Source organism: Sciurus vulgaris (genome assembly GCF_902686455.1).
Source record: "Sciurus vulgaris genome assembly, chromosome: X".
Taxonomy (NCBI): domain Eukaryota; kingdom Metazoa; phylum Chordata; class Mammalia; order Rodentia; family Sciuridae; genus Sciurus; species Sciurus vulgaris.
Genome location: NC_136471.1, coordinates 129317186 through 129342136, shown reverse-complemented (window position 1 = coordinate 129342136; position 24951 = coordinate 129317186). Strand labels below are relative to the sequence as shown.

The 24951-nt window shown below is 39.4% G+C and overlaps 1 protein-coding gene across 1 annotated transcript; it reads left to right on the top strand.

Annotated features, from left to right (window-relative positions):
• The first annotated feature begins 7161 nt into the window (after positions 1-7161).
• Positions 7162-9299, top strand: TMSB4X (thymosin beta 4 X-linked). The gene is made up of 3 exons (XM_079123300.1): positions 7162-7294; positions 8325-8438; positions 8860-9299. The coding sequence occupies exons 1-3, from the start codon at positions 7177-7179 to the stop codon at positions 8892-8894; spliced, it is 267 nt and encodes an 88-aa protein (XP_078979426.1). The 5' UTR covers positions 7162-7176; the 3' UTR covers positions 8895-9299.
• Positions 9300-24951: the final 15652 nt, after the last annotated feature.

The following is a 24951-nucleotide window of genomic DNA, read 5'->3' as shown; positions in this document are numbered from 1 at the left end:
AAGATTTAAATCCAAGTGTATGATTTATCTTTGTGCCAAGTATTGTAAATAGTAAAAAGATAAAATAATAAAATAAAAAGTCATTTTCCTGAATGAGGAAATTTCATCTTTGGAAGTCAAGTATGCCATTTCAAATTTGAGAAATGGATGCTTGGGTGACCATCCCCACCAACTGCCACTACCACAACAAAATCAGGTGTAGTATTGTTAGCTAAGCATTGGAAACAATTCCAGCATTGATAAACCATTCTGTGTTTAGATAAAATATTGTTCTGAGATGACTGAGCTTCATAAACAACTGAATTTGATCCCTTCTCATCCTAGATGTACAGTCTTCTTACTGAAGTATTGACACTATGAGCTTTAGCACCTAAAACCATGACTAAAGGATGATGAGCCACAGTTGAAAGCAAGGAGTCTGTGGTCTTGGCTCAGCTAATGAAATGAATACCTTTGGACAGGTCATTTAACCTCTCTATGTGGAATTTCATTCTCTGCAAAATACTGATACCATTACCTAGTCCCTTTATTTGCATAAAGGTACATTAAGGATAAAATGACATAATAAATGAGAAAATGTTTTGACCAAGTTTACAAACACTAGATAAATATGAGTTATATTACATAAAGAATTATTAAACCCCCAAATATAAGGTAATATCTACAAGCTGGAATTCTTCCCCTGGGTTGGCTCATGTAAGTACAGGAAGCAGGGAGCTGGAGAAATGGGTAAAGATGCTGGAAAAAGCTTGCTCCTTTGTTGACCTTAGTACATGCCAGTCTATTGTGATGTGTAAATAAGCAGGCAACTCTTGGACAGAAAAAAAAAAATAACCTGGCAGAAAAGAAGAGAAGAGAGCTAGGGTGTACACTTCACATGAGCCCTAGGAAAAGGTGAAAAGTCCTCCAGGTCACTAGCTCCTAGGGTAACTGAGCACAGATTGAATCTTTGCTAGAAGGGAAGATGCTGAACCATCCATCCATTGCACACAATTTGACTGACCCTTCGGCACAAGGAAGGGGTTAAAGGTGAGGAGCCCAGAAACCTTTCAAGAAGACTCACAATCTTGGTAACCACAAAATCAAAATGAGGCAATCCAAGAACCCGGAAAAGGAATCACTGGAGGTCATGTAGGGAAGTTCCTTTCTCACACAGGTCAAAAGACCAGGATTTCCTGGGGAACTGTGTGTGCATGTGTGTGTGTGTGCGCGCTGTGCACAAGCATGGCTCAGTCCTGGGTCAGCAAGGTTGAGCCTCAAGTAGAGAGAAAAAGGATGGAAGAATGAAATGTCACCAGTGTTGGCATTGGTGCCACCAGCTCTGCTGGAGAACCTTGGTCCAGTTCCCTTGCCTCCTCCAAGGTGAGATGTAGATGGGAAGGGCACCAAGACTGTGCAGCAACTAAGCTGTGCCACCAGAGCAAATGTATGTTTAGACTCTAGTGTGATTACAAAGCTTATTTGTTTTTGTGTTTTAAAGTATGTTTTCCTCTATTTTCCTAATAAAAAGTCCTCTTGAAAATTGTCACCATATCCTCAACTGAACCAGGCAGAACAGGATGTTTCCACACCTGGGCAGCATTGGTGGTCATGATCAGGGAGGGCATTGTAAGCAGAAGAAGGGGAATGTGAATAGAATGGCCCATCACTGGTCCAGGAGAATGCAGTGGCACTGTCACACACAGGAAATGAGTATCTGAGAATGTAGCACTGACTTCATAACTCAGAGGACACGTGCAAAAGGGAAATGCAGAACTTTTGTTCAAAATGATGAATGATATTAAGATGGTGGCAACAGAGCATTAAGCCAAGCACTTCAGGGTCAACCAAAAAGGTTGGTCTTGGCCTACATAGGCTTTTCCCTCATATTTGAACCAATTGTCTATTACTTGCACTTTGATTTCCTTACCATAAAAGCATTACCACCTTCTGTTGATGATCTGGGAATTATATTTTATAAAAATGCTTTGACATCCACAGAAGTACATTAAAATATATGAGCACTTGTTACTTACTAAAGATAATTGTGGTTCATGATGGCGTAAAAAACTTATCATTTTTTAACACAGAAAATTGTTGGGACAATGTAAAGCCTTCCCTTTCAACATTTTATTTGATGTACTGATTTTTAATCATTGTAGAAATATGAATGACTACTGAGGAAAATACTAAAATGGTGAAAAATTATGGGGAAACTACCAATGTTCAAGATGACAAAAATCCCTTTAATACAAGTGCACTGGCTCTGTAGAAGGAGGCAAAAAGAGCAGATTGAATTACTGTAATGAAATAATTTGAAAATTGGGTCAGGTAAATATTTGATGCATATGATATGTTATTACAGTAAATATGTTTTAAAGTTTTTTTCTCTTTTTGGTTTTGGGAATGGAACTCAGGGTCTCAAAAATGTTAAACATGTGCTCTACCATGCTACACCCTCAGCCCTGCTTTACATTTTTAACAGTGTCAAACTGGATGATCTATGGAGGTGGACTATAGTTTCATTCCTATCAAGCCAAAGAACAAAGTCTACAGACCATAGGCTTCTAGAAAAATGTGTTTAAATAAGGCAGATTCCAAGCCAGCCAGAGTTCAAGCCCTGCCACTGCATGGTCTTGGGCAGGTGGCTTAATCTCTCTAGGGTGCCTTCATCTACAAAGTGAGGAAAATAACGATGCCTCTGTCCTTGGTTATGTGAAGATTATGGAGACCCTGCATTAGAAAGCTCCCCAGTGTGTGGTAGGAACTCAAAAAACACTTGCTATTGTCGCTGCTATAATTATGCCATGATTGGTATTATTATTATTACTCTGCAACCTGGCCCTGCCTGCCTCTCAACATTATTTCCTGTCACTTCCTCTCATGCTATGAAAGCCCCTGCCAAGCTGAGCGATTCATTGCCCCTTGTATAACTAGAGAATTCTCTGCCTTTGAAATCAGTTCCCTAGCTGTTTGGAGGCTGAGTAACCACTTGGAGGGGATGTTGCCGAGGCGAACTCAAGCCACAGAAAGAAAACTGGATCTAAGATTCCATCAAATCAATAACGTGAACAGGACAATTAGCAGCGCCACATACGACATTTGACAGGGTGTTCTTAGACTCTTCTTGGCTTCCCTGTTATCTCCAGTCATTTTTCTCACACTCACGGGGAGCCCTATTGTTTCAGTGTACTGAGTGCAACGTGGAGCTGTCATGCGTGGTAATCCTGGAGAAAGAACTATTTCAGTAACCAGAAGGCAGAGATGGGTCTCAATAGAAGGATGAAGACTTGAAAAATAGAACTGGAGTTTGATCTAGAGCAAGTCACTTAAATTCTCTGAACCTCAGTTCCTTTAGCAATGAAATCAGATTAGTACCCAGTGCACAGGATGAGAATTGAATCAGACACTGTGTAAAAGGGCTTAGCCCAGGGTACAAGATCTAGCCAGTGCACTAAATATCCTTTTCCTCCTTTCTTTTTTCCACTCCCTGTCATTAAGGGGGACTCGGGCTGTGATTTTAAGGGGATTTAGATTCCAGCTGGTGGAAGGAGGCAGTGCTGTAAGGGGGACTAGAAAGAACAGATGGAGACTGTAGGGCTCCCAGGGGAATGTGGCTGTGGGCAGGTGGGGGAGACTGTAAGAGGCCCTGAACCCAGACAAAGGAACTTGGGCTTGAGAAAGCAGAGTTAGGAGATCTGCTGTCACCCCCATGTGTTTCCATTCCTCCTCCTCTTCCTTCTCCTGTTGTTCTGGTAAGTGCTCTGCATGAAATGAAATAGGTTAAAAATAACAGAAATCATTTTCGTGAATGCTGACTTCAATAGCTATTTCCCCATAGTTGGAAAGAGCCCCAACTCTGGCCTCAGCCCTCCCTGGAAAGCAAAATGAAAAAACGTCTCCTGATCTCTCTTCCTGGTTACAGGGGACAGAGGCTTAGAAGTGGGGCCACCCTTCCATGTGGGTTCTGTTGGCACATTTTTCATAGAGCTCTGAGGCCCTGAACTTAGGAAGGCAGGGCATTGCAATGTGGTCTTTTGCTCATCTTTCCCTGCATCTTACCCTGATGATCCCTGAGGTCAGAGCACACTGTGCAACCTGGAGTTACCAAGCGCTTTTGGCAGACAATTCTTTTTCCTCTTTCTGTCTCTGTCTTTTAAATTGAGATTGAAAACTCCCAATGGTTATGGCCAACACATCCTAACTCACTTATAAATGGTGCTTCCCTGAAGTGGGAATTATCCCTGGCATCTGCATACCAAGAGGATTTAACTCCCAAGAGAAGGAAGCAAGATGATTAGAGTCAGGAGTTTAGGAACTTGTTTCAAGAAACGTACTCACTTAAGAAAGTCAACTGAATGCAGTGTAATAACTATTTATTGAACAAGTGTTATCTACTAGGCATTTTAGAAAACAGCAGCCTGTCCCCTGGCATTCTCTCTGGTGGTTCTCAGGTGTAGACTCAGGGCATAGAGGTGGAGACTTTAATGAGCTCCTTAGCATAAATAATGGAGAGTGGCTACCTGTTGGACAATTTCAGTGATGGATCTCGAAGCCTCAGTTTCCCCATCTGTAAATTTCTCCTTACTTGGCAGGCATGAAAGAAGAAAATGAATGTAAATCTCTCATTACATTGAGAGACTATTAGAAGTCATTAAGCAAGGAGCATTTTTTTAATTTGCTGTAAAACTAACAAAAATCACATTTTATTAGTAATTCATCAGAGAAATAATATACACCCATATATTATTTATGTTGAACTACTATACAATAAGATACATAAATTTCTCTCTATGAAAGAAGTAATACCAAAAGATCTAAAACTTTTAATTAATTCCAAACACCAAAATATTTATTCTTTTATTTTCTTCTGAACTTTCCATTCTAAATAATAATAATGATATGCCGAGTACAGTGGCGCACACCTGTAATTCCAGGAGGCTGAGGTAGGAGGATAGTAAGTCAAAGGCCAGCCTTAACAACTTAGCGAGACTCTGTGTCAAAATACAACAAAAAGGGATAGGAATGTAGCTCAGTGGTAAAGCACCCCTGGGTTTTATCCCCAGTACCACAAAATAATAATGATAGTACAAAGAGCTTATTAATTAACAGAGTCCCACACTGCCACACTGTTCCAAGCAATAAATCCTCTACACCCCAGGGAGGTAAATACTGTGATGGACCCAATTTACAGATGAGAAAATTCAGGCACAGAACAATTACTTAATTTGAGCAAAGTCACACAAATTTTAAGACTATTCCTTTAGTCTGCATTTCCCTTTATCTGCCTCACTCATCCCTTTCAATTCCCTTAACTGGTTGCCAATTCAAGGCCAATTACAACTTCCACAAACTGCCTCCTTATTTCCCTTTCTACCTCCCTACCTGCCCTCTTTCTATCAATATCTACACATAACGGAAAGCTGCCTGTTACCAACTAGAAAACTTCTCCAGAAGTGTACAAATTTCCACTCCTCTGTCTCCTTTGGAGATGTGGCTTCTGTAAGGGGCAGCCCTTCCTAAGGCAAAGTCCTTGCAGAAGCAGTAAGGATATGGTAGTGGCATTCCATTGTTCTCAGGAGACATAGGAGGAAAAACAGAATTTTCTACAGCAGCTGGGTGAGAAGAAATAGAATCACAGAACTGACGGAAATGGTATCAGTGTGACTGCAGCTGTCAGTAGAATCTAAGACCAAAAAGTCACCATGTAAGATCTTTTCTGTGTTCCAGTAATGAAGTAGACTCCCAGGCCAATCAACGTAGGGTAGGGTAGTGATGGTGGGAACGTGTTACCAGAGAGGTGACGTTTGGTGCATGCAGGAACAGGTCCAGAGCCCCTTTTGGAGGGCAGGAAAGCAGCCAGTCACCTAGCACAGCACTAACTGGGGAACCAACGGTCACCTGCCCTGCTCAACCCCCACCCACTTCCTCCACAGGAAAAGGGAAGTCAAGTAGACGAAGACATGGGAAGTCCTAACTGCTCCTACAGTGACATTTAAGGATCTATATAATAATTGATGCCGATCACCAGTGAGATCAAAGCCTCTGCCATAGAAATGATTAGCACAGAGTTTCTGAAACATTTCCTCAGTACACAGAAAAAGAGAAGAAATATTTTGCACACTGCTTTGAATCTCTGAAATAATCACAGGGAGGTCTTTTCATAAGCAATGAGTCTTTTTCATTTCATATGCCATTTGCAGGCACAGGACATGGTATTTGTAACTAATTTTCAGGAGCAAGTGGGTCACTGGTACTCACAAAGACGGGTGCCATTTTGAAAGCTGCTCCTCTCTACCTAAATCTTCCATTTTTCCAGTTGCACTTCAGAAATGTTCAAGTGCTCAAAATGTTCCCTTCAAAACACAGAGTTCAACTTTTAAATTTAATCTGAAGATATTAGAAATAATGGGACTCTAGTCTTCAGAAATTAACACCGGCCTCCTTAGCAATCGCTTTTATAATTTATGAAAACAAGGAACAGGAAAGTAAAGAACTTCCTCATTGTTAGGCAGCAAGTCAATAGCAGAGCTTGAACTTGACTTATCTTTTTAAGGGGGAGGCATTGTACTCTATAAATTTCAAATTACTGTGCACCCAACATATATTATGGTTATTTGATTTGAGTACTCACAAAAATTATAACAATTAAAAATATGGATGCCACAGTGATGAAACTTAAAAAAAAAAAATCCTTTAAGGATTCTTTACTTTCCATCCAAGTCAAGGGAGAACACAGGCGAGGAAGACAAAGAGGGCCGGGTGGGGCGAATGCCTTCCTCTGGTCTAAAAGCTGAGTCACAGGATCGTACCCGTGCAGTGGGCGAGGTCCTTGTGTGAGGGTCGCCGCACCCTAGCTTAAGGATGTCTTGAGGCAGACAAAGCCAGTTTCGCAGTAAAGGAATGCCTGTCCCCCTAGGTACCACCTGGGTCCTTAGTTACCATGCGCTAATCCGCCGTAGCGGGTTAGGACCATTGTTGCAAAAATTCATTATAATGACCGTAAAGGAGGAAAATGAATTATGAAGGAAGTTTTGTAGGATGGGTTTTTGCTCATTTTATTTTTCCGCCATCGTTGTATTAGGGTGCGCGGGTGAACATCGTACATGTGTGGCGTGGGGGAGGGTGGCAAACGCCCCACAGGCCTCGGGACACCATTCCGGAGACGCGGCGCGAAAGAGTTAAGCGGGCCTGTGGATGACATCACCTCATTTACATAGGAGCGCCTATATAACGGCGCGCGCCGCGCCCCGCCCGACACTCCGCGTTGGCCACTGCGCAGAGCAGGCTTCCCTCGTTCACGCGTCTCGCTCCGGTGAGCCCCAGGGCCCCTTTCTCCTGCCCTTCTTCCCTTGGAACCCTTCATTATTTGCATCCCTATTAAGGTGTCCCTAAAGCCGAGCCCCGGGGAAGGTCATTTTGGGGAGCTTGGGGATGTTAAACCCTTCCAGATGATAGCTAATAGAAACGGGAGTGTGTTTTTTTCTTAAAAAAAAAAAAAAAAAAAACGCAAAACCTGGCGTCTTGCTGTGTAGGTTGAAGGGGACATTAATTTTTTTTTTTTCCTTAAAGGCATTCTGTATTGCCTCTGAGTTCCTGGTTAATCAGAGACAAAATGATCCTTTGTTTTAACGCACACTCAACTGAGCCTTGAGCGTCAGCAATTCTATATCCCCCCAGCCTCCAGTGGCTTCTTGGGCTGTCCAGGTTTAGTGTGGGCTGGGCTGTATCGTCGAATTTTTAAAGGCCTTCTTACAGAGGAGTGTGTGCGTGTGCCCAGGATGCCTAGTTGTCCCTAATGCAGATCAGGATTGATTTGTAGGGTGTGGGGAGGCAGCTTTGTGTGCCGCTGGCTGCATTGTTGAGCGCGAGAGAGGAAGCGGGTAGGGCGGTGGTCGGAGGCTCGCAGCTGCTGCCTTTGTGAGAGGGGAAGACTGGTCCCCGTGCGTCTTTTGGGAGAGACCACATCGAGAAAATGGAAACACGTTTTGCGATCTTGGCTCCATTTTCAGAATTTTTACTCGGTTTTTCCCTTTAGCTTGGAAGTGGCTTCGTTATTCTTGTTCTACGGGGCGTTAATTTAACGCCCTGCAATGATCAATTCTGTTATTCGGAAAAATTCAGCCTTGAAGCCATCTTCCCCCACGTCTTGAAATATTGAGGGGGAGGTCTTTTTTTCTTCTTTTCCTGTAGAAAGAGGAATCCCTTTAATCCTGAATGGAAGAGGAAGGGGGAGGAGGTGGGGTTTCAGGCTGCAACTTAGAGGGGAGAAGCGCATTGCTGAGCGGGTAGAGGCGAGGGTGGGTGGCTCCTTCTCAGTCTTCCTCTTGGCTTTGTACCTCCAGCTTCCTCCGAAACCATGTCTGACAAACCCGATATGGCTGAGATCGAGAAATTCGATAAGTCGAAATTGAAGAAGACAGAAACGCAAGAGAAAAATCCTCTGCCTTCAAAAGAAAGTAAGCTCCCACCCTCCACCCATCTTCAGAAAAGGCTGGGCGGGAGCGGCGGGTGGGAGGATGGGAGGGGCTGCGAGGAGAATGGGGGGGGCTGCGGGGGAGGAGCCAACAGTTTGATGATGATAAATGTGGTTTGGAAAGGTTAATTAAAATTTGTTTATAGCCAGCAAGCACAGGGCTTCAGTGATTTAATAATGGAATATTTAACATTCCATATTAATATACAAATACATTTATCTCTATAATTTAATATATTTAATAGAAATATTTTATTTCATTATGGAATGTTTACATACACTTGTAGAATTTTTATGAAATGCAAAGACGTTTTAAGTGAAAATGTTGTGATCTTATACTCGGCTATACGGGGTCCTCTTAGCCTCCATCTTTTTTTTTCTCTTTTGTCTTTTCCCGGTCACAGCGATTGAACAGGAGAAGCAAGCAGGCGAATCGTAATGAGGCGTGCACCGCCAATATGCACTGTACATTCCACAAGCATTGCCTTCTTATTTTACTTCTTTTAGCTGTTTAACTTTGTAAGATGCAAAGAGGTTGGATCAAGTTTAAATGACTGTGCTGCCCCTTTTCACATCAAAAAATCGAGAACTACTGACAACGAAGGCCGGGCCTGCCTCTCCCATCTGCCTGTCTGGCTGGCAGAGAAAGAAAAGAACTTGCATGTTGGTGAAGGAAGAAGTTGGGTGGGGGGATGGTGAAATCTAGAGTAAGATCCAAGCTGTTCCAAGATGTCCTGCAGGCTGTAAAATGCAGTTTAATCAGAGTGCCATTTTTTTTGTTCAAATGATTTTAATTATTGGAATGCACAATTTTTTTAATATGCAAATAAAGTTTTAAAACCTGGCTTGTGTGACTTGTTTGGTGTCTGGAAGGAGCAGTTTAATAGCTTATAGAACCTTTGCAAAGGGGCCTACCTTGAGAAGTGACGAGTATCTGGTGACTTGGTAAATTCCCTCTCAGCATAAAAACATGGCTTTCACCCAGGACCATGAAATGCCTGTGTATACAAGGTAATGAAGAACATTTTCTTGGGCTGATTAAATTCCTAGTATGAGTTACATGAAAGCTTTAATAAAAATTAATTTGCAAGCCAAGCAAGGTGGTGTACTCATAGTCCCTGCTACTTGGGAAGGTGAGGCAGGAGGATCACCTGAGCCCAGGAGTTTGAGGACATCCTTGGCAAATATGTATGTGGTTTGTTACATTTATGGGCTTCAATAAGTCAGCCCTGGATTTATTCCTATGCTTGAGAAGATGGAAGGTGATAATTTACAGCACATTCTCAGGTATTAAAATGAACTTGGTTATTTAACCAATTATTAGGATTAAGCAAATTCTATATAAGCTATCAGGTAAAATGAGTAAAAATGAATTTTAATAGCTGCTTTAAAAATTTGGGACATGCTTCATTGTCTATAAACAGAATCCAATATTTAAAGTTGCTTTTATGAATTAAGTACATTAACCATTAATGAACTAAAGCTGTTGAATTTTCTTGATTTGAGTAATGAATTTAAAGGACATAAGCAGGACAGGTGACATTTGTGCTAAGTTTAAGTTAGGCAGGAATTGACTGATACCCAGGTCTTGCCTCTTTTGAGGCCTGAATAATTTCTCAAACATCTGAAATACAGTAAAAATACTGTGGGGTGGGGAAAATCAGCTCTGATTTGGGCCAAGCCACAATATGCACGGAGAAGAAAATGAGGAATAAATTGTTTAGGGGTAAACCTCCTTAATGGGTTCCTGGGGTCTGCAAGAAAAGGTGCAGATTTTTTAAAAGCAATTTTATTAAACCAAAAGAACATTTAAGAATGATAGTAGGTAGACATGGTGATGCATGCCTGGGATCCCAACTTCTCTGGAGTCTGAGGCAGGAGGATCGCAGGCTTTTGAGAGATATCCTCAGGGACTTAGTAAGACCTCATCCCCGGCAAAATAGGACTGGGGATGAAGCTCCGTAATAAAGCACCCCTGGGTTTGATCCTCAGTACCAAAAAAAAAAAAAAAAAATTTAGTATCAGCAAAGCTAAAACATACAATGCAAATGTCAAAGAAGGTAAACCTCCGTAAACACTGACTTAGGAAAAGACCCTTTTGGAAGTGGAGGAAGGGCAAATTCTTGATCATTATTAACTTGGTTGAAATTCATTTCCTTTGCTCAACACTTCTTTTGAGAAATGCACAGGAAACCAAGTACCTGTGGTTTAGAAAATCAAGTCGACCATCAGCTAGAAACCTTTATCTGTGTTGCAAGGGAGGGAATGTATACGACTGCTGCCAACCTGAAGGGCCCAGCCTGCTGATGGAGAAAACACAAGTAGGGAGTTGAAACTGGCCCTATAAACTTGCAGTTTCTTTTCTTTCCTGAAAGGCAGAATATAGGCCCAATGAAAATGCTTAAACTACAGACAGACCCACAGAGGTTTTCGTTGCATGCATCGAAACAGTGCAAAAATGAAAAAGGATTTCAAGAAATTAATACAATTCCAGTGTTCCTCAGTTTAAAACGCATTCAGGGAAAGGGATGACTCAGGAGATCAAGTGATGAAAGAGAGGACCTTTCTCTCCTGGGAGGACAAAACTAAAACAGCAAACAAAAAGTAAAATTAGAAATCCAGTAATGACTGAATTTTGGCTGCTTGGTGTGAGAGATCATTGAAATTCATCCTCCTCTGCCTGTGTCATAGGCTGTTGGAGTTAACTGCTGCAGAATAGGAGAGCCCGTTTGTTGTTTTATAATGTGATGGGAGACTCTTTATTCTTCCCAAGGGAGAATCTTCCCAGAAGGGCTGGGGATATTTATGAATCAGTGTGGGAATTTATGGTCCTGCTAGTTGAAAACTGAGGGTTGACTATTTTTCACAGATACAAAGGGAATATTAAGTTTATCATTAGAACGAGAGCATCTTCCATTTGGAGACCCTCATTACTGTATCATCCACCCTGGAGGAAACAGATCAAAGGAACTTAAGAACTGAAGGTCACACAGTTTTGTCTGGGACTGCTGCAATTTTTCAATTGATAAAAACAAAACAAGAGACAATAACAAGAGGCTTACTAAAATCAACCTTGGGACAGAGCCTTCTTCGTTTGTAAATCTTACAGATTCTCAACCATTACAACAGTGAATTTCAGTCTTTCAATGGCTGGAATCTTAAATCTATTTTATTGTTTCAGAATAGCACAGCTTTTGGGCTGAGTGTGTAACGATTCAGTGTGCATGGGGGTGGAGGGGGAGTGGGCAGGCAGGCATGAGAAACCTTGCAAACATCAGGCTGCCTCTCAGCTCTATCAGGCCTCTTACATCCCTTATAATCAGTTAGGTATTGTCGTTTTTAAATGCATGAAGGAGAGCTATTTAGTTCCCCACAGCAGCATCTAATTCCTCAAAACACAAACATAAAATATTTTTTTATTTTTAAATGTACGGGGCCAACTTTCATGCTTACTAGGAAGAATCCAGCATTTTGGATTCTTAAAAATAAAAGATTTTTGAGCTTCTCTTAGTTTAAGAATGTAAAGTTAAAACATTGTTTAATAATGTTAAATAATGTTAATGCTTCCTTTACCCTGGTAGCCTCCTCCAGGTTAGCAAGAAAAAAAGAAAAATACTCCCTCACTATTCCCCCAAATGCTCATTTTTCTTTTCAGATTATGTTTTTAAGAGTGGCTTACACTGCAGTTTGAGATAATTAAACATACCAATTTGGGATTCAACTTTATTTTATTTGCATGCAACAAGAAAGGGCCAAATTATAAATTTAAGGCACAGATGTAGGAAGAAGTAAGCTGAGAAGAAAACATGTTTCTAAGACCTGTCATATTTGGTTTTTATTTTCCTTGATATTTGTACAGTGTTTTATCTCTCTAGTCACATTGTCTTGCAAGTGCCATTCCTACTCTTGGCTTCTGCGGCTTTTGAGGGCACAGTTCTGTGTGCCCCATTCAGTGGGGACTTATATGATGTATTGTTCCATGTTTGAAAGTGCCTCTCATACTAATGGACATATATGAGGGCTTTATGCATACACTTTTCCCCTTGACTGATGTGGAGACTTCATTTAACATGCTTGTTTTGGGACACCTTTGAACATGTGACTATCATTCTGTGTAGCACAATTTAAAATACATGTATATTTTTAAATAAAGAGCTTTGGACCCTAACTTGCCACTGTCCTTGGTTGTCCTGATTTAAATCAATACTTACAGCAAACTTTGTATTCTCATATTATTAAGCCAGAGCACTGGATCATTAGTTTACTCTACCAATGTTTATTGATTGTTTAGTACATGCCAGGTATTTTATTTGTCACAGATACTCACAAATAAGAAGACATAGTACCTGTTCTTGTGTGTCCTACATTAGTTAGGCAATGTCCTTTCCATCTCACTCATTTTGGGGGGCGGTACTGGGGATGGAACTCAGGGTGCTGTACCACTGAGGGCTATACCCCCAGCCTTTTTTATTTTTTATTTTTTTAAATTTTGAGACAAGGTCTTGCTATGTTGCCCAGGCTGACCTTGAACTTGCAATCCTCCTGTCTCAGTCTCCAGAGTAGCTGGGATTATGCAGTGTGTGCCATTGAGCCCTGCTTTCCATCTAACTCTGGAGTGGAAAATGATGAGAAATTATTCTTTTCCTAGGGTACATGATGAACCTAGGGGCTTTGAATTTCTCAATGTGTTTTAAGTCCTTTTCTTTGCTTTACTTTGGACATTTTTCCACATGTATCAATAATGATTACATCAAACCCTCCCAAAGTTCACTAGTGAGTGAACTGTGATGAAAACCAACTGAGCCTTCACAATAAAATAAAACATTTAATAAGCATAGAAAGATTAGAAATACTTTCCCAATATCTTTTCAGAATCCTTTCTGAAGAATGTCCAAGGTCCAGGAATGAACTGGACTGATAGTCTTTTAAAATCTGTCATTTGTTAGGATTTTTGTGATTTAGATGTTAAATTTCCAGGAAAAACACATTTCTCAATCCTTACTTTTCACCTGTTCACCTTCTCTCTCCCGTTTGACCGTAAGATTGTTGGGAACAGAAATGGTTGCTCAATTTTGAAACCCCTCAGAGAACCTAGCAAAGTCAGGACCACATGAAGTTATCCCTAAATATAGCACGTGCCTGGTGAGGGTCACATTTGTTTATTAGGATTCAATGGCTTAATGTGTCAACGGAGAGGGACAAGCTATGTTCATGATCTATTCAAAGCAGTGGGAACTATTCCTGTCACATTACTGTCAAACCACAGGAAATTATGTTTTCCCCATTACCACATAGAGCTCTGTAAGTGCTTGATTACCTTTGACTATACAGAGACTGTATGATAGCGTTTTTCTCAATTTAGAAACAAATATTTCACAAGATATATATATATATATATACACACACATATATATCTGATGTGTGTGTGTGTGCGCGCATGTGCGTGTGCGTGCCTGATGTCATGTGGTTGGTTTTATTTAAAACAATGACTTGCGAGGGAAAGGGGAAATACTGGGAATGATATTGGCCAAATTCTAGTTATATTGTGTGCATGTATGACTATGTGACAACAAATCCCACCATTAATGCACCATTAAAAAAACAATGACTTGCTTGGAGGGGTAGAAAATGTCATTCTTCACTTCAGAAACGTTTATTGCAGACCTACTGTGTGCCTGACTCTTTTCTACTTGGTAGGGATAGAAATAAGCCCTGGGTCTGATCTTGGCCCATGTGAGAGGCACACATGCATGGGTGAACAGCCATGTTCAGCACATGCCTTGCATTAGTTCACTTACCCAGGAACTGTTCACCAGACTTCTATTTTTGCCAGGTAAGATATTGGGCTGGAGATGAACTGGAACCAGATTGTGAAGGGCTGCTGCATTTGGTTAGAGAGTTGTAAAATTGCCCTTAGGCATTTGGGAGATATCAGAGCTAAAGTAACTTAGTCCCCATGTGGTAGCTTGTAGACTCTTTCTGTTCAGCAGTGTAACCATGCAGAGGTAGGGCAAGGAAGAAACAGTTCATACTTGTCATCAAAAAGAAGATTAAGATCATTAGTGTTACAGTAAGCTGCTATCAGAAGCTCATAAATCTTGCTTATATTGGGATTTCTTGGCTTAGTCAATAAGTTGAGCTTGTAATGTCTCTACATTAAAAACACTTTGCATGTTCACTTGCTACCATGCACAGAGAGCTAATAGATTTGAAGTGGTTCAAATTGCCTCATTTTGTGTGGCATCTCTGAGGCTTGAAGTGCCTTTTTCTAGGGTTCGTATATTAATAGCCAATCTTGAGTCATGCATTTGGTTCCTGAGGCTGCTGGAACAAATGACCGCAATCTTAGGAGATTATGGCAACAGAAATTTATGCTTTCACAGTTCTGGGGACCCAAAGCTTGATGTCAAGGCGTCAGTAGTGCCACACTTCCTCCAAAGGATCTAGAGGAGAATCCTTCCTTGCCTCTTCCGGTTTCAGGTAGCTCCAGGTATTCCTTGACTTGTGGCCATATATCTTCAATATCTACTTCCATCATAACATGGCCTTCTTTGTCTTCTCTTCTTTCTCTTACAAGGGTATTCTATACTGAATTTAGGGCCTACCTGTGTAACCCAGGATGCTCTCATCTCAAGTCCTTTAACCTATAACACCTGCAAACAAAACAAAACAAAACTCTTTTTCAAATAAGTTAACATTCACAGACTCTAGGGATTTGGTATGGATTTACTTTTATGTGTGAGTGGGAGTGGGCCCTATGCAGATTGAAGTGGTCAACTGGTGATCAAGATTATGGGCAGGGACATTTTACTGAACAAGTACGTTTGTGGAAGGAGAGAAGATAATTAACATTTTCCCATAATAATCAGAAAATTACTCCATGATTTAAGGACTAATGTGAAAAAACATGGGAAACAAAGGGGTATGGAATAGAATAGAAGTAACACCCAAGATTTCTGATTGGTCATATGTTTCCTGTGATTACAGAGATGTATATCACACGTGATCATAGAAGAAAGCAATTGTGCTGGTACAGTAATTTGAAATGTCCTCTAGGGGAGTAAAAAATACCATCTGAAAAAAAAGGATATATTATAAACAGTTTAAAAGGACAATCCTAAAATTAAAAAAAGAAAATAAGGTAAATGAAGAATATACACTGAATTTTTTGATGAAAATATTATAACACACAACCCTTAATTTGTATTGTTAAAATTATTAGAAACTTGATCTCAGAAGGTGAGAACACTGTGAGTTCACATATAAAAACATAAATTCTCAAGACTGTGCATATATGGTTAAGGTATTCTTTTAAAGTTCCACTGACTTTTTAAAGTAAACTTTTTATAAGCTCTGTTTTATAACCAAAATGCAGAAATACATGCATACATCAAGAACAAACATTGGGAGCTACTCTTTTGAACCTTCATCCTATCAGGGCATCTTTTCTGTCATAGGTCATAAAATTTTCCAGTAGAAGGGATGGATAGCAAAAAGGAAATCCACTTAGGCCTTTGATCCATATTTTGAAGAATGAATTCTTCTGACTAGAAAGAGGCAAAGTCAATTGAATTTAACAGATTTGAAGGACCACCTGCCTCCCTCAAAGAAGGAGACTGATTTTTTTTTTACTGTATTCCTTTGAAACAGCTAGAATTTATTTTCTCCTGTCCTGGAGGCTGACACCTATGTATGTTGATGTGTGTGTAATTACTAGAATTTCTTAGGCATTAGGTTTGGCCAAGGTCAGTTATGATAGCTCCCTGTCACCATTCTTTATATCATAAGTGTTCCAAATAGGGTCTCATTACAGTATGAGGGCGAGTTAGGACTTTGGGTCACAGGCCCAGGCTTAGTTAAGAAAAGAAACCTGAAACAGATGTATCCAAAGCAGCCAGCTGACTACCATTTTAACTTCTGTTCCCCCAACCCAGCTCTACCTGCTTCAAGCCACACCCTAGAGCATGGTTTTCAAACCACAGGCCCTGTCTCAGGAAATCAATTTTAGTTGATCTTGCCAGCATTAAAAACAAGAGAATAAAAAAATGAACAAGACAAAACGAATCACTAAAAAGAAATAGAACAGGAATTACCAGACTCCTGTGCATGGTAGGGGTAAGAATTGTTGAATCAAACTTCTGTTTGAGTTATTTATGTGTGAGAGAGTAGAGGTCTATGTGTGTGTGTTTGCTGATTTGTGATGTAAAATACTTCTCTCAATGTGAGTCAGCTTCACATATATCATGACTTCTATTTCCCAACCTTCTGACTCCTCGGGGCCTTTTTTTTCTTTTATTTTCTGGTCTAGATTCACTCCTAATTGATCAGTTGAGGTTGACTTTATCCCCTCTCTTCCTAGGCACTACTGAAATTGTCCTTCACAGCCCAGTCCTGGAATCCACTTCAAGAGCCTGTTTTCCATTTTCTCACCTAAGCTCCCAACTGCTAACAGACAAAATGGGATACACTTTTCCATACTGTCACCTCTAAACTTGTCAGTTGTTGCTGGTTGGCTCTCTACGAGCTGTGGCACTTTCAGAAGCTTCATAACTTCTATGAGCTTCACTTTTTCATCTGTGAAGTGGGAAAGGGGTGACCATAACACATGGGGTTGCTATGAGGACTGAAGGAAATAAGTGCATCATACATGCCCATTATATGGTCTTATTATTGCCACAACGTCTTACTTCTCAGATAAGTGCACTGTAACTTCTCCCCTTAGCTTTCCTCTTGGTAGCTTTTGACAATGCTAACCACACCCTACCCTACTTTTTGAATTGCCTTCCTTTCTCACCACATGTTATTCTCATCTATCTGACTATTCTCGTTCCATCAGAGGCTCTGACTGCTTTTTCTCTTATCCCCAAAGTGTTGCTAATCTCCAGATCTGTTCCTGACCTCCTTTGGTGTTGGGCCTTACTCTGCACACTGAAGGACAGTTCTTTTTTAAAAACTTTTTGGTACAAGGGATTGAATCCAGGGGCACTTAACCACCGAACCACGTCCCCAGCAATTTTTATTTATTTATTTATTTTTGAGATAAGGTCTTGCCAAGTTACTGAGGCAGGCTTTGAATTTGCAATCCTCCTGCCTCATCCTCCCCAGGAGTTGGGATTACAGACGTGGGTCACTGCACCTGGCTGGAGGACACTTCTTTAATTTCTGATTATTGTTTTCACTCCAGAGCTTTACCTCCTTCTGTCCCTGCAATATGGGAAACCAGATAGCTGCTCACTCCTGCCACAACCTGCAGCCTTCCATTATATGGCCGATGATCTCAAGGATAGAGAGCTTCTTTACCTCTCACAAGAAGTCTTTACGTGACTCATTTTACTAACTTTGAAAAAATAACTTCAAATTTACAGGTGAATTTCTAGAAGAGTCAAAAGATTTCCCCACACCCTTTGCCTCGATTTACTGATGATCAACATTTTACATTTACTTTATCACCTTTCTCTTTTTTGCTCTGAACCCTTTTAAAGTATCACAGTTTACATTTCCTGAGAACAAGGACATTTTCTTACATACGCGCAGAGTAATGATTAAATGCAGGAATTTTAACATCAGTATATTATTATTATCTAATATGAGGTTCATATTTAAATTTTGCCAGTTGTTCATTTTTTCTGTTTTTCGAGGTACTGGGGCTAGAACCCAGGGGCACTCTACTATTATTGTACATTTCCAGCCCTTTTTAATTTGTATTTTGAGACAGGGTCTACATTGCTGATGCTGGCTTTGAATTTGTGATCCTCCTGCCTCAGCCTCTTGAGTAACTGCGATCATAGGCCTGAGCACTTTTCTTCCTACACATCTGGGATCCAATGCAGGATCATGCATTGCATTTAATTATGTCATTTTAATCTGAAACAATCCCTTAGCTGTTTTTTGCTTTTTAAGACATTCACATTTTTTAAGAATATGGACCAACCAATAGAATCTCTTTCAATTTCACTTTGCTCAATGTTTTTTCCTGATTAGAGTCAGATAATTGTGGGTAGGAAGACTGTTAAGGGAGGCTGGATCCTTCTGGATGCTTCACATCAGGAGGCACATGATGTCAATTTGTCCATTTGTCAATGATAACTTTGATCATTTCTCTGAGTGGTTGCCACCAGGTTTTCTGCACTGTAAACCTATCATTTTCCCCTTTGTAATTCGTAAGTCCTTGTGGAGAGATTTGAGACTCAAGACCATTCCTCCTCAAACTTTCACAAAACATCATTTATTGATGATTCTTGCTGGAAGCAATTATTTCTATGATGTCAGACAAAAAAGTCAATTTCTGATTCTAACATTTCTTCTAACATGACTTACCATTTTCATATGTCCCACCTTATATGTTTGAACAAATGAAAATGCAATTTCGGGGCTGGGTATGGTGGCACATGCCTGTAATCCCAGTGGCTTAGGAATTTAAGGCAGGAAGATCGCAAGTTCTAAGCCAACTTCAGCAATTTAGTGAGATCCTGTATCTAAATAAAATATAAAAAGGACTGGGGATGTGACTCAGTAGTTAAGCACTTCTTAGTTCAATCCTCAATACCAAAAAGGAAAAGAAAAAGAAAATGCTATTTCAAAATTTATAGATTATGGCAGGGGGCATAACTCAGAGTTCATGTTTAATATATGTGAGGCCCTGATTCAATCTTCAGCATCAAAACTCTTCAAAATTATATACTAATGAAAATAAAAGTAAAAGTAGCTTATGAAAAAAGGTAGCTTATTTAGATAGGCCTGTGGATTTGTTCTGCTGGAGGACTCAACATTATAGTGGTACCATGTTTAGAATACTTTCAGTGTCTTTTCAGATTGGAGTTTATTTACAAACAACAATCTCACATGTTATGGTTGTGAATTTATAAAAAGAATATAGATACACATGTGTAAAAAGCATGCACATTCAGTTCATACTGTATCTTTAACCTAAGATTTGATCAACCATAAATATTATTTAGCTTCCATGATCTGGCAGAGATATTGCTTGTCATTAGTTTTGTGGGGCTTCAGCAAAGATCTGAAGTATTGGGGGTTGGTAGAGGCAGATCCTCCTCAGGTTCCTGCTAGATAATGAATGTTTGCATTAGGAAAGAAATTTAAACACAATTGGAGTAATTGGGCGTGGCCATCAGTGAGGTTATGTTTGCAACTGCAACACAGGAAAAAGGCTTCTGCTCTCTTTGAAAATCAAGAAGGGACTTTCAGAATTGTGAGTTTGACTTCGGTCAAGTGCTTGCGTTTCAGCAAACCTCAAGCAAACACCATCTGTTCTACTGGTCAAACACACCTTCCTAGTCCTAGTCCAGGAATAAAAAGAGAGGAATAAAAAGGCAGAGAGCTTCGAGGATGCCTGGCCCTCTTCCATTTCTACCTGGAAAAAAATGTCTTCGTCCAAATACTGCTGTTTGCTTATAACAATTGCCTTATATTATCTGCATCTTGGGGCCAGTGCTAACATGGCTACATACCTGAACAATGACTCATTCCTAAAGTTGTTTTAAAGACACCCTGACCATGAATTTATTATGGAAACCAGGAAAAAAATCTATTTCAAAGGAGATTTGTCCTCGAGAGGACAAATCTCCAGTATGTAATAATAATAATAAATAAATAAAAACTTTCTTCTAGATTTCTTTTACAGGGCTATCACCTGATCTCTCTCCTTCTCTCTCTCTCTCTCTCTCTCTCTCTCTCTCTCTCTCTCTCTCTCTCTCTCTCTCTCTCTCTCTTTCTCGCTCTCTCACTGCTGGCCCTGGAATGCAGGGCCTCACACAGCTAGTGCTCAACCACTGAGCTACATCCCTAGCCCTGATCTTTTAAGAGTGCTTTTAATTATGAAAAAAATTTTGATCCATATTACATATATATGGCTCTGAAATCAAGGAAAAACCTGAATATACCCTCTAGGTTTGCTTGCTTTTAGTTACTTGCTTTTATCATCAATTTTAGAAGTCATGTAGCTAAGCAGTATACCCCCAATTAGCTTTGCTATTGATAGCACCTCTGATGTCTGGTCCCTATGGTAACGATTATTTGAGTTGTTTTCAAGAAACTTGGAGTCTTCTTTTGTCCATCTCAAATCAATTGAAACCACTGGCTCTTCTTTTGGGCCTGCATGGGTGTCCAGTGGGTGACAGTTTGATGTTAGAGGGCACAAAACTTCCCACTCAGATCATGCTAAAATAACCATTTTCTGAACATATGCCCTACAAAAAGCCATGAAATAGAAAGACCACTCATTACTTCACTTTCCTTGCCTCCAATCATCTTTCCCCATACCTCAGATTACCCTGTTTCTTCCACAAATATCTCTAAACCCTGCCCTGTGGGAGGCAGACTTGAGATTTGGACCCCATCTCACGATTGGTGCCTCATGAATAAACTTTCTTTGACAAAATTTGTCACTTTAGTATTAGACATGCTGTGTGGTAGGCAAAATGGGCCTCATTCGGTAACAGTTCAAACCTCAAAAGCATATGAAAGGAACATTCTCATTTGCCTGATTTCCCTTGCTCTTTTTAGGTAATGCTCTTTATTAGTTTCTTGTTTAATCTCCAGCAAATGCAAAAACAAATATGTATTTTAATTTTCCCTCTCCTCACACAATTGGTATTATAAGTTATTTTTTATTACAGTATTCTTAAACTTTAAAATGTTTGTTGTAAGGATGATGTTTATTTGTTTATTTAAAATAGACAATATAAAAAGGACTAAAAAGGAAAAAAATTCCTCTGACCTCCCAACTCATTTTCCAGAAACAACCATTATTAACAGTTTTATGATATGTCGATGATGACAAGAGCTTCTTGGGAAATGTTTCAGAAATTTGAGGGTCGGTTGTTAAACACAGTCACTTCAAAAAATTATATAAGCTGAGCTGGGGTATAGCTAAGTGGAAAAATGTTTGCATGGCATGTGCTAGGCCCTGGGTTTGATTCCCAGCACCACACACACATGCACACAAATATATAGAGATAAAGAGATATGTATAATTGTATCTACCTCCCACCACACATGTAAAGCTTACATTGAAACAAATTATATTAAAAGGAAAGGTAATAAATACTCAAAGCTTATCATTGCCTAATTATTTTACTATTGTCCAAGTTCTTGACATTAATTATATCTGTTATGGTGGCAATACTTTAAGATAGGGCTTGCCAAGCATCTCTTCCCAGCTCCTTTTGAGGACTTAACCCCTCTATTGACATAGAGTGTAAAATATCATCACTTAAAATAACTTAAAACAAGGACTGTAAAGAGGTCATTAAAATACTATCACAATTATTTTTTTTAATTTAAAGAAAATCAGACTTACAATAAATGACATTGTTTAGGAAACAAAATTGGCTAATTCTTACAATTATACAAATGTTCTTCCCTTTTTCTTATCCAAATGCCCAACTAGACATCTAAGACTTGTCCTCCCTCATCCTGAAAAGTCTTCCCTCTCAGCAAGCAAATAATGTATGTAGATACTCTCCTTTCCAGTGGGGAGAGATTCATTCCTTTGACACACACTCCAGTATAAATTAGATTTAGTGACTCCCTTCCAGAGAATTGACTATGAAAATGCAAGGGACAAACTGTAACAATACAGTGGAGAAACTTGACACCCCCTTAATTAAGTGATGAAGTGTAACATCATCAGCAATGTCATGTAGGCATCACGTACCCTCTGATATGTTTTGACAAGAAAGCCACTTCACCCATTCCAAACAAATAGCATCCCTGGTCTAGTGAGAAAAGAAAACATCAGGCAAATCTGAATTGAGGAACATTCTATAAAACACTGGATACTACTGAAAATCGTCAAGGGCATGAAAAAATATAGAAAGACAAGAAATCGTGGAGACTAAGGAGATATGATGAATAAATAAAAAGGGATATCCTAGGAATTCTGGCACAGAAATAGGACATTTATCAGAAAAACTGGTGAAAATGGTATCAAGTGTTGAGTTTTGTTAATAATAATGTACCATTGTGAGCTTCCTAGTTGTGACAAATGCACCATGCTAATGTGTAAGATGTTAACAATGTGGGAAATGGGTAAGGGATAATTGGGAATTCTGTCCTACTTTGAATGTTTTTAGTAATTGTGAAGATATTCTAATATTAAGTTTATTTAAAGAAGTCAAATGACAACAAAAAGATAACATTTTTAATCAAATTCTAGGTATTCAACATAGATTTGTTTTCATAATTTAATGTTCCTCAGATCCTTTGATTCCACAGACCAACTGTAACAGTAAAGACCTGTCCTCCATTTGTAATTGAATATGGCAGGCCATTTAGAGTATAATGCACTGAAAGTCAAGACTATAGGTTTGACATGGACTTGTTAATTCTGATTGATCCTGTAGTCATCATCTCAGCCCACATTTGGTCTAGAAAGACTCTGTGTAAACGTATACTATTTGAATGAGTGTGCATAATTGCTTGCTGTGCCCCAGAAAATAAATGAAAGCACATGCCCTCTTCAAGGTGAGTCAGCAGTACTACCTTTATATATGAAGACCTGCTTGATTGTAATTAAAACTTTCATTTGACTATTAATAGTAAATAATTACTGTAAATTAATGTAGCAATGTCAGAACCTCTGGGGATACTTGTAAAATTCCTCTCTGTAATTAGAGAACTACAAAACTTCAGCTACACCCATTCTTTATGGTGTCTAGGTCTCATTTTGCAAGGAAGCTGGTATTTTGTAAATTGCAGCTCTTCCAGGACTGGTGACAAATTTTGGTTCTTGTTTAGGGGTTGTTGCTTGGACATTTTTTCCCTTTATGGTCTGGACTATGAGTTAGAAGGCTGATTTCTTATCATCACTAGATACGTGAGACTCTGGGTGGTCTAGGTTATATCACCACCTTTTTGGATTATAGTTTCCAAATCTTACTAGTTAGACATTGGATTATTAACCTTATTTGACTTTTCCAGTTCAAAAAGGTTGAAGTTTTTATTGTAATAACAAAAATAATTCTCCCTAACACCACTTCTCCTTCAAAACCAAAGGCATTATCTTTGGGTGCTGGGTTTGGTCATTGTTTGGATATTCTCCTTTTAACTTTATATTTACAAATACATGTATGTATACATATATACATTTGTACACATCATATGTGCATCGATATTGTATGCTGAATATATACACACATAATTATATCACGTTACTATGATAAAAAATAAAATAGAAAACTATTTGAAAACACAGTGAAGACATACACCAACAGATTTATTGTAGAGTCTGGGTTAAACTGAGAAATTGTGGTCAGGTGGGCCTTAATTCTTCCCTTTAATGAGAATTTTGCCAGGATAGTCTGAAAGTTGAACTTGGCCTTCAGTCCATCCCCTGTCTTTTTCCATTCACCAGTCTTTTTTTTTTTTTTATTATTGTAAACAAATGGGATACATGTTGTTTCTCTGTTTGTACATGGCGTAAAGGCATACCATTTGTGTAATCATAAATTTACATAGAGTAATGTTGTTTGATTCATTCTGTTATTTTTTCCCTTCCCCCCACCCCTCCCACCCCTCTTTACCCTCTATACAGTCCTTCCTTCCTCCATTCTTGCCCCCCTCCCTAACCCTAACTGTAACCCTAACACTAACCCTTCCCTCCCCCCAATTATGTGTCATTATGTGTCACCAGTCTTAATATTTGTACTTTCTCCTTATAGATCTTATTTCACAGTTTTTATCTTCCCTCTACCCTATTGGATAGAAACAAACAATAGCTGGCATTTGCAGATAAATGGATGGAATTGGAGAATATCATGCTAAGTGAAATAAACCAATCCCCAAAACTCAAAGACTGAATGTTTTTTCTGAAAAGTGGATGATGATATAAAATGGGGGTGGGGTGGTGAGGGGTAAGAGAATGAAAGAACTTTAGATTACATAGAGGGAAATGAGGGGGGAGGTATGAAAAATTGTGGAATGGGACAGACATCATTACCCTAGGAACGTGTATGATTACATGAATGGTATGAATATACATCATACATAACCATAGAAATGAAATGATGTACCCCATTCATGTACAATGAATCAAAATGCAGTCTGGAAAGCTTTTTTTTAAAAAAGAACACTCCTCATGGTAGATATCTTCAGAGACCTTATATTTACTTTAATATGAATTCTTGCCAGACCACTCAAGTGGATTCTTCATTATCCATCCACATATTACACAGTAATTGATATAATGGCATAAAAATGGTATATCCAAGCACCATGCGAATCCTTCACTTTTCATTAGGACAACATAAAGTTAGGAAAACATTTTTCTATCTAATTCTAGAACAATTATCCACATCTTCCTCCCTACCCTCTTCCTTTTGATGTTTGTAAAAGGCAAAACCGTACATAGAGTAATTCAATGTTCAAGAATTGGGACTCTGAGAAATGGGATTGCTACCCTCCATGTTTCTCACTGAATTAAAAAAAATCCTTTCTAAGAGTATGCAAACACTACAGTCTTTTAGATCTTTTAAAGT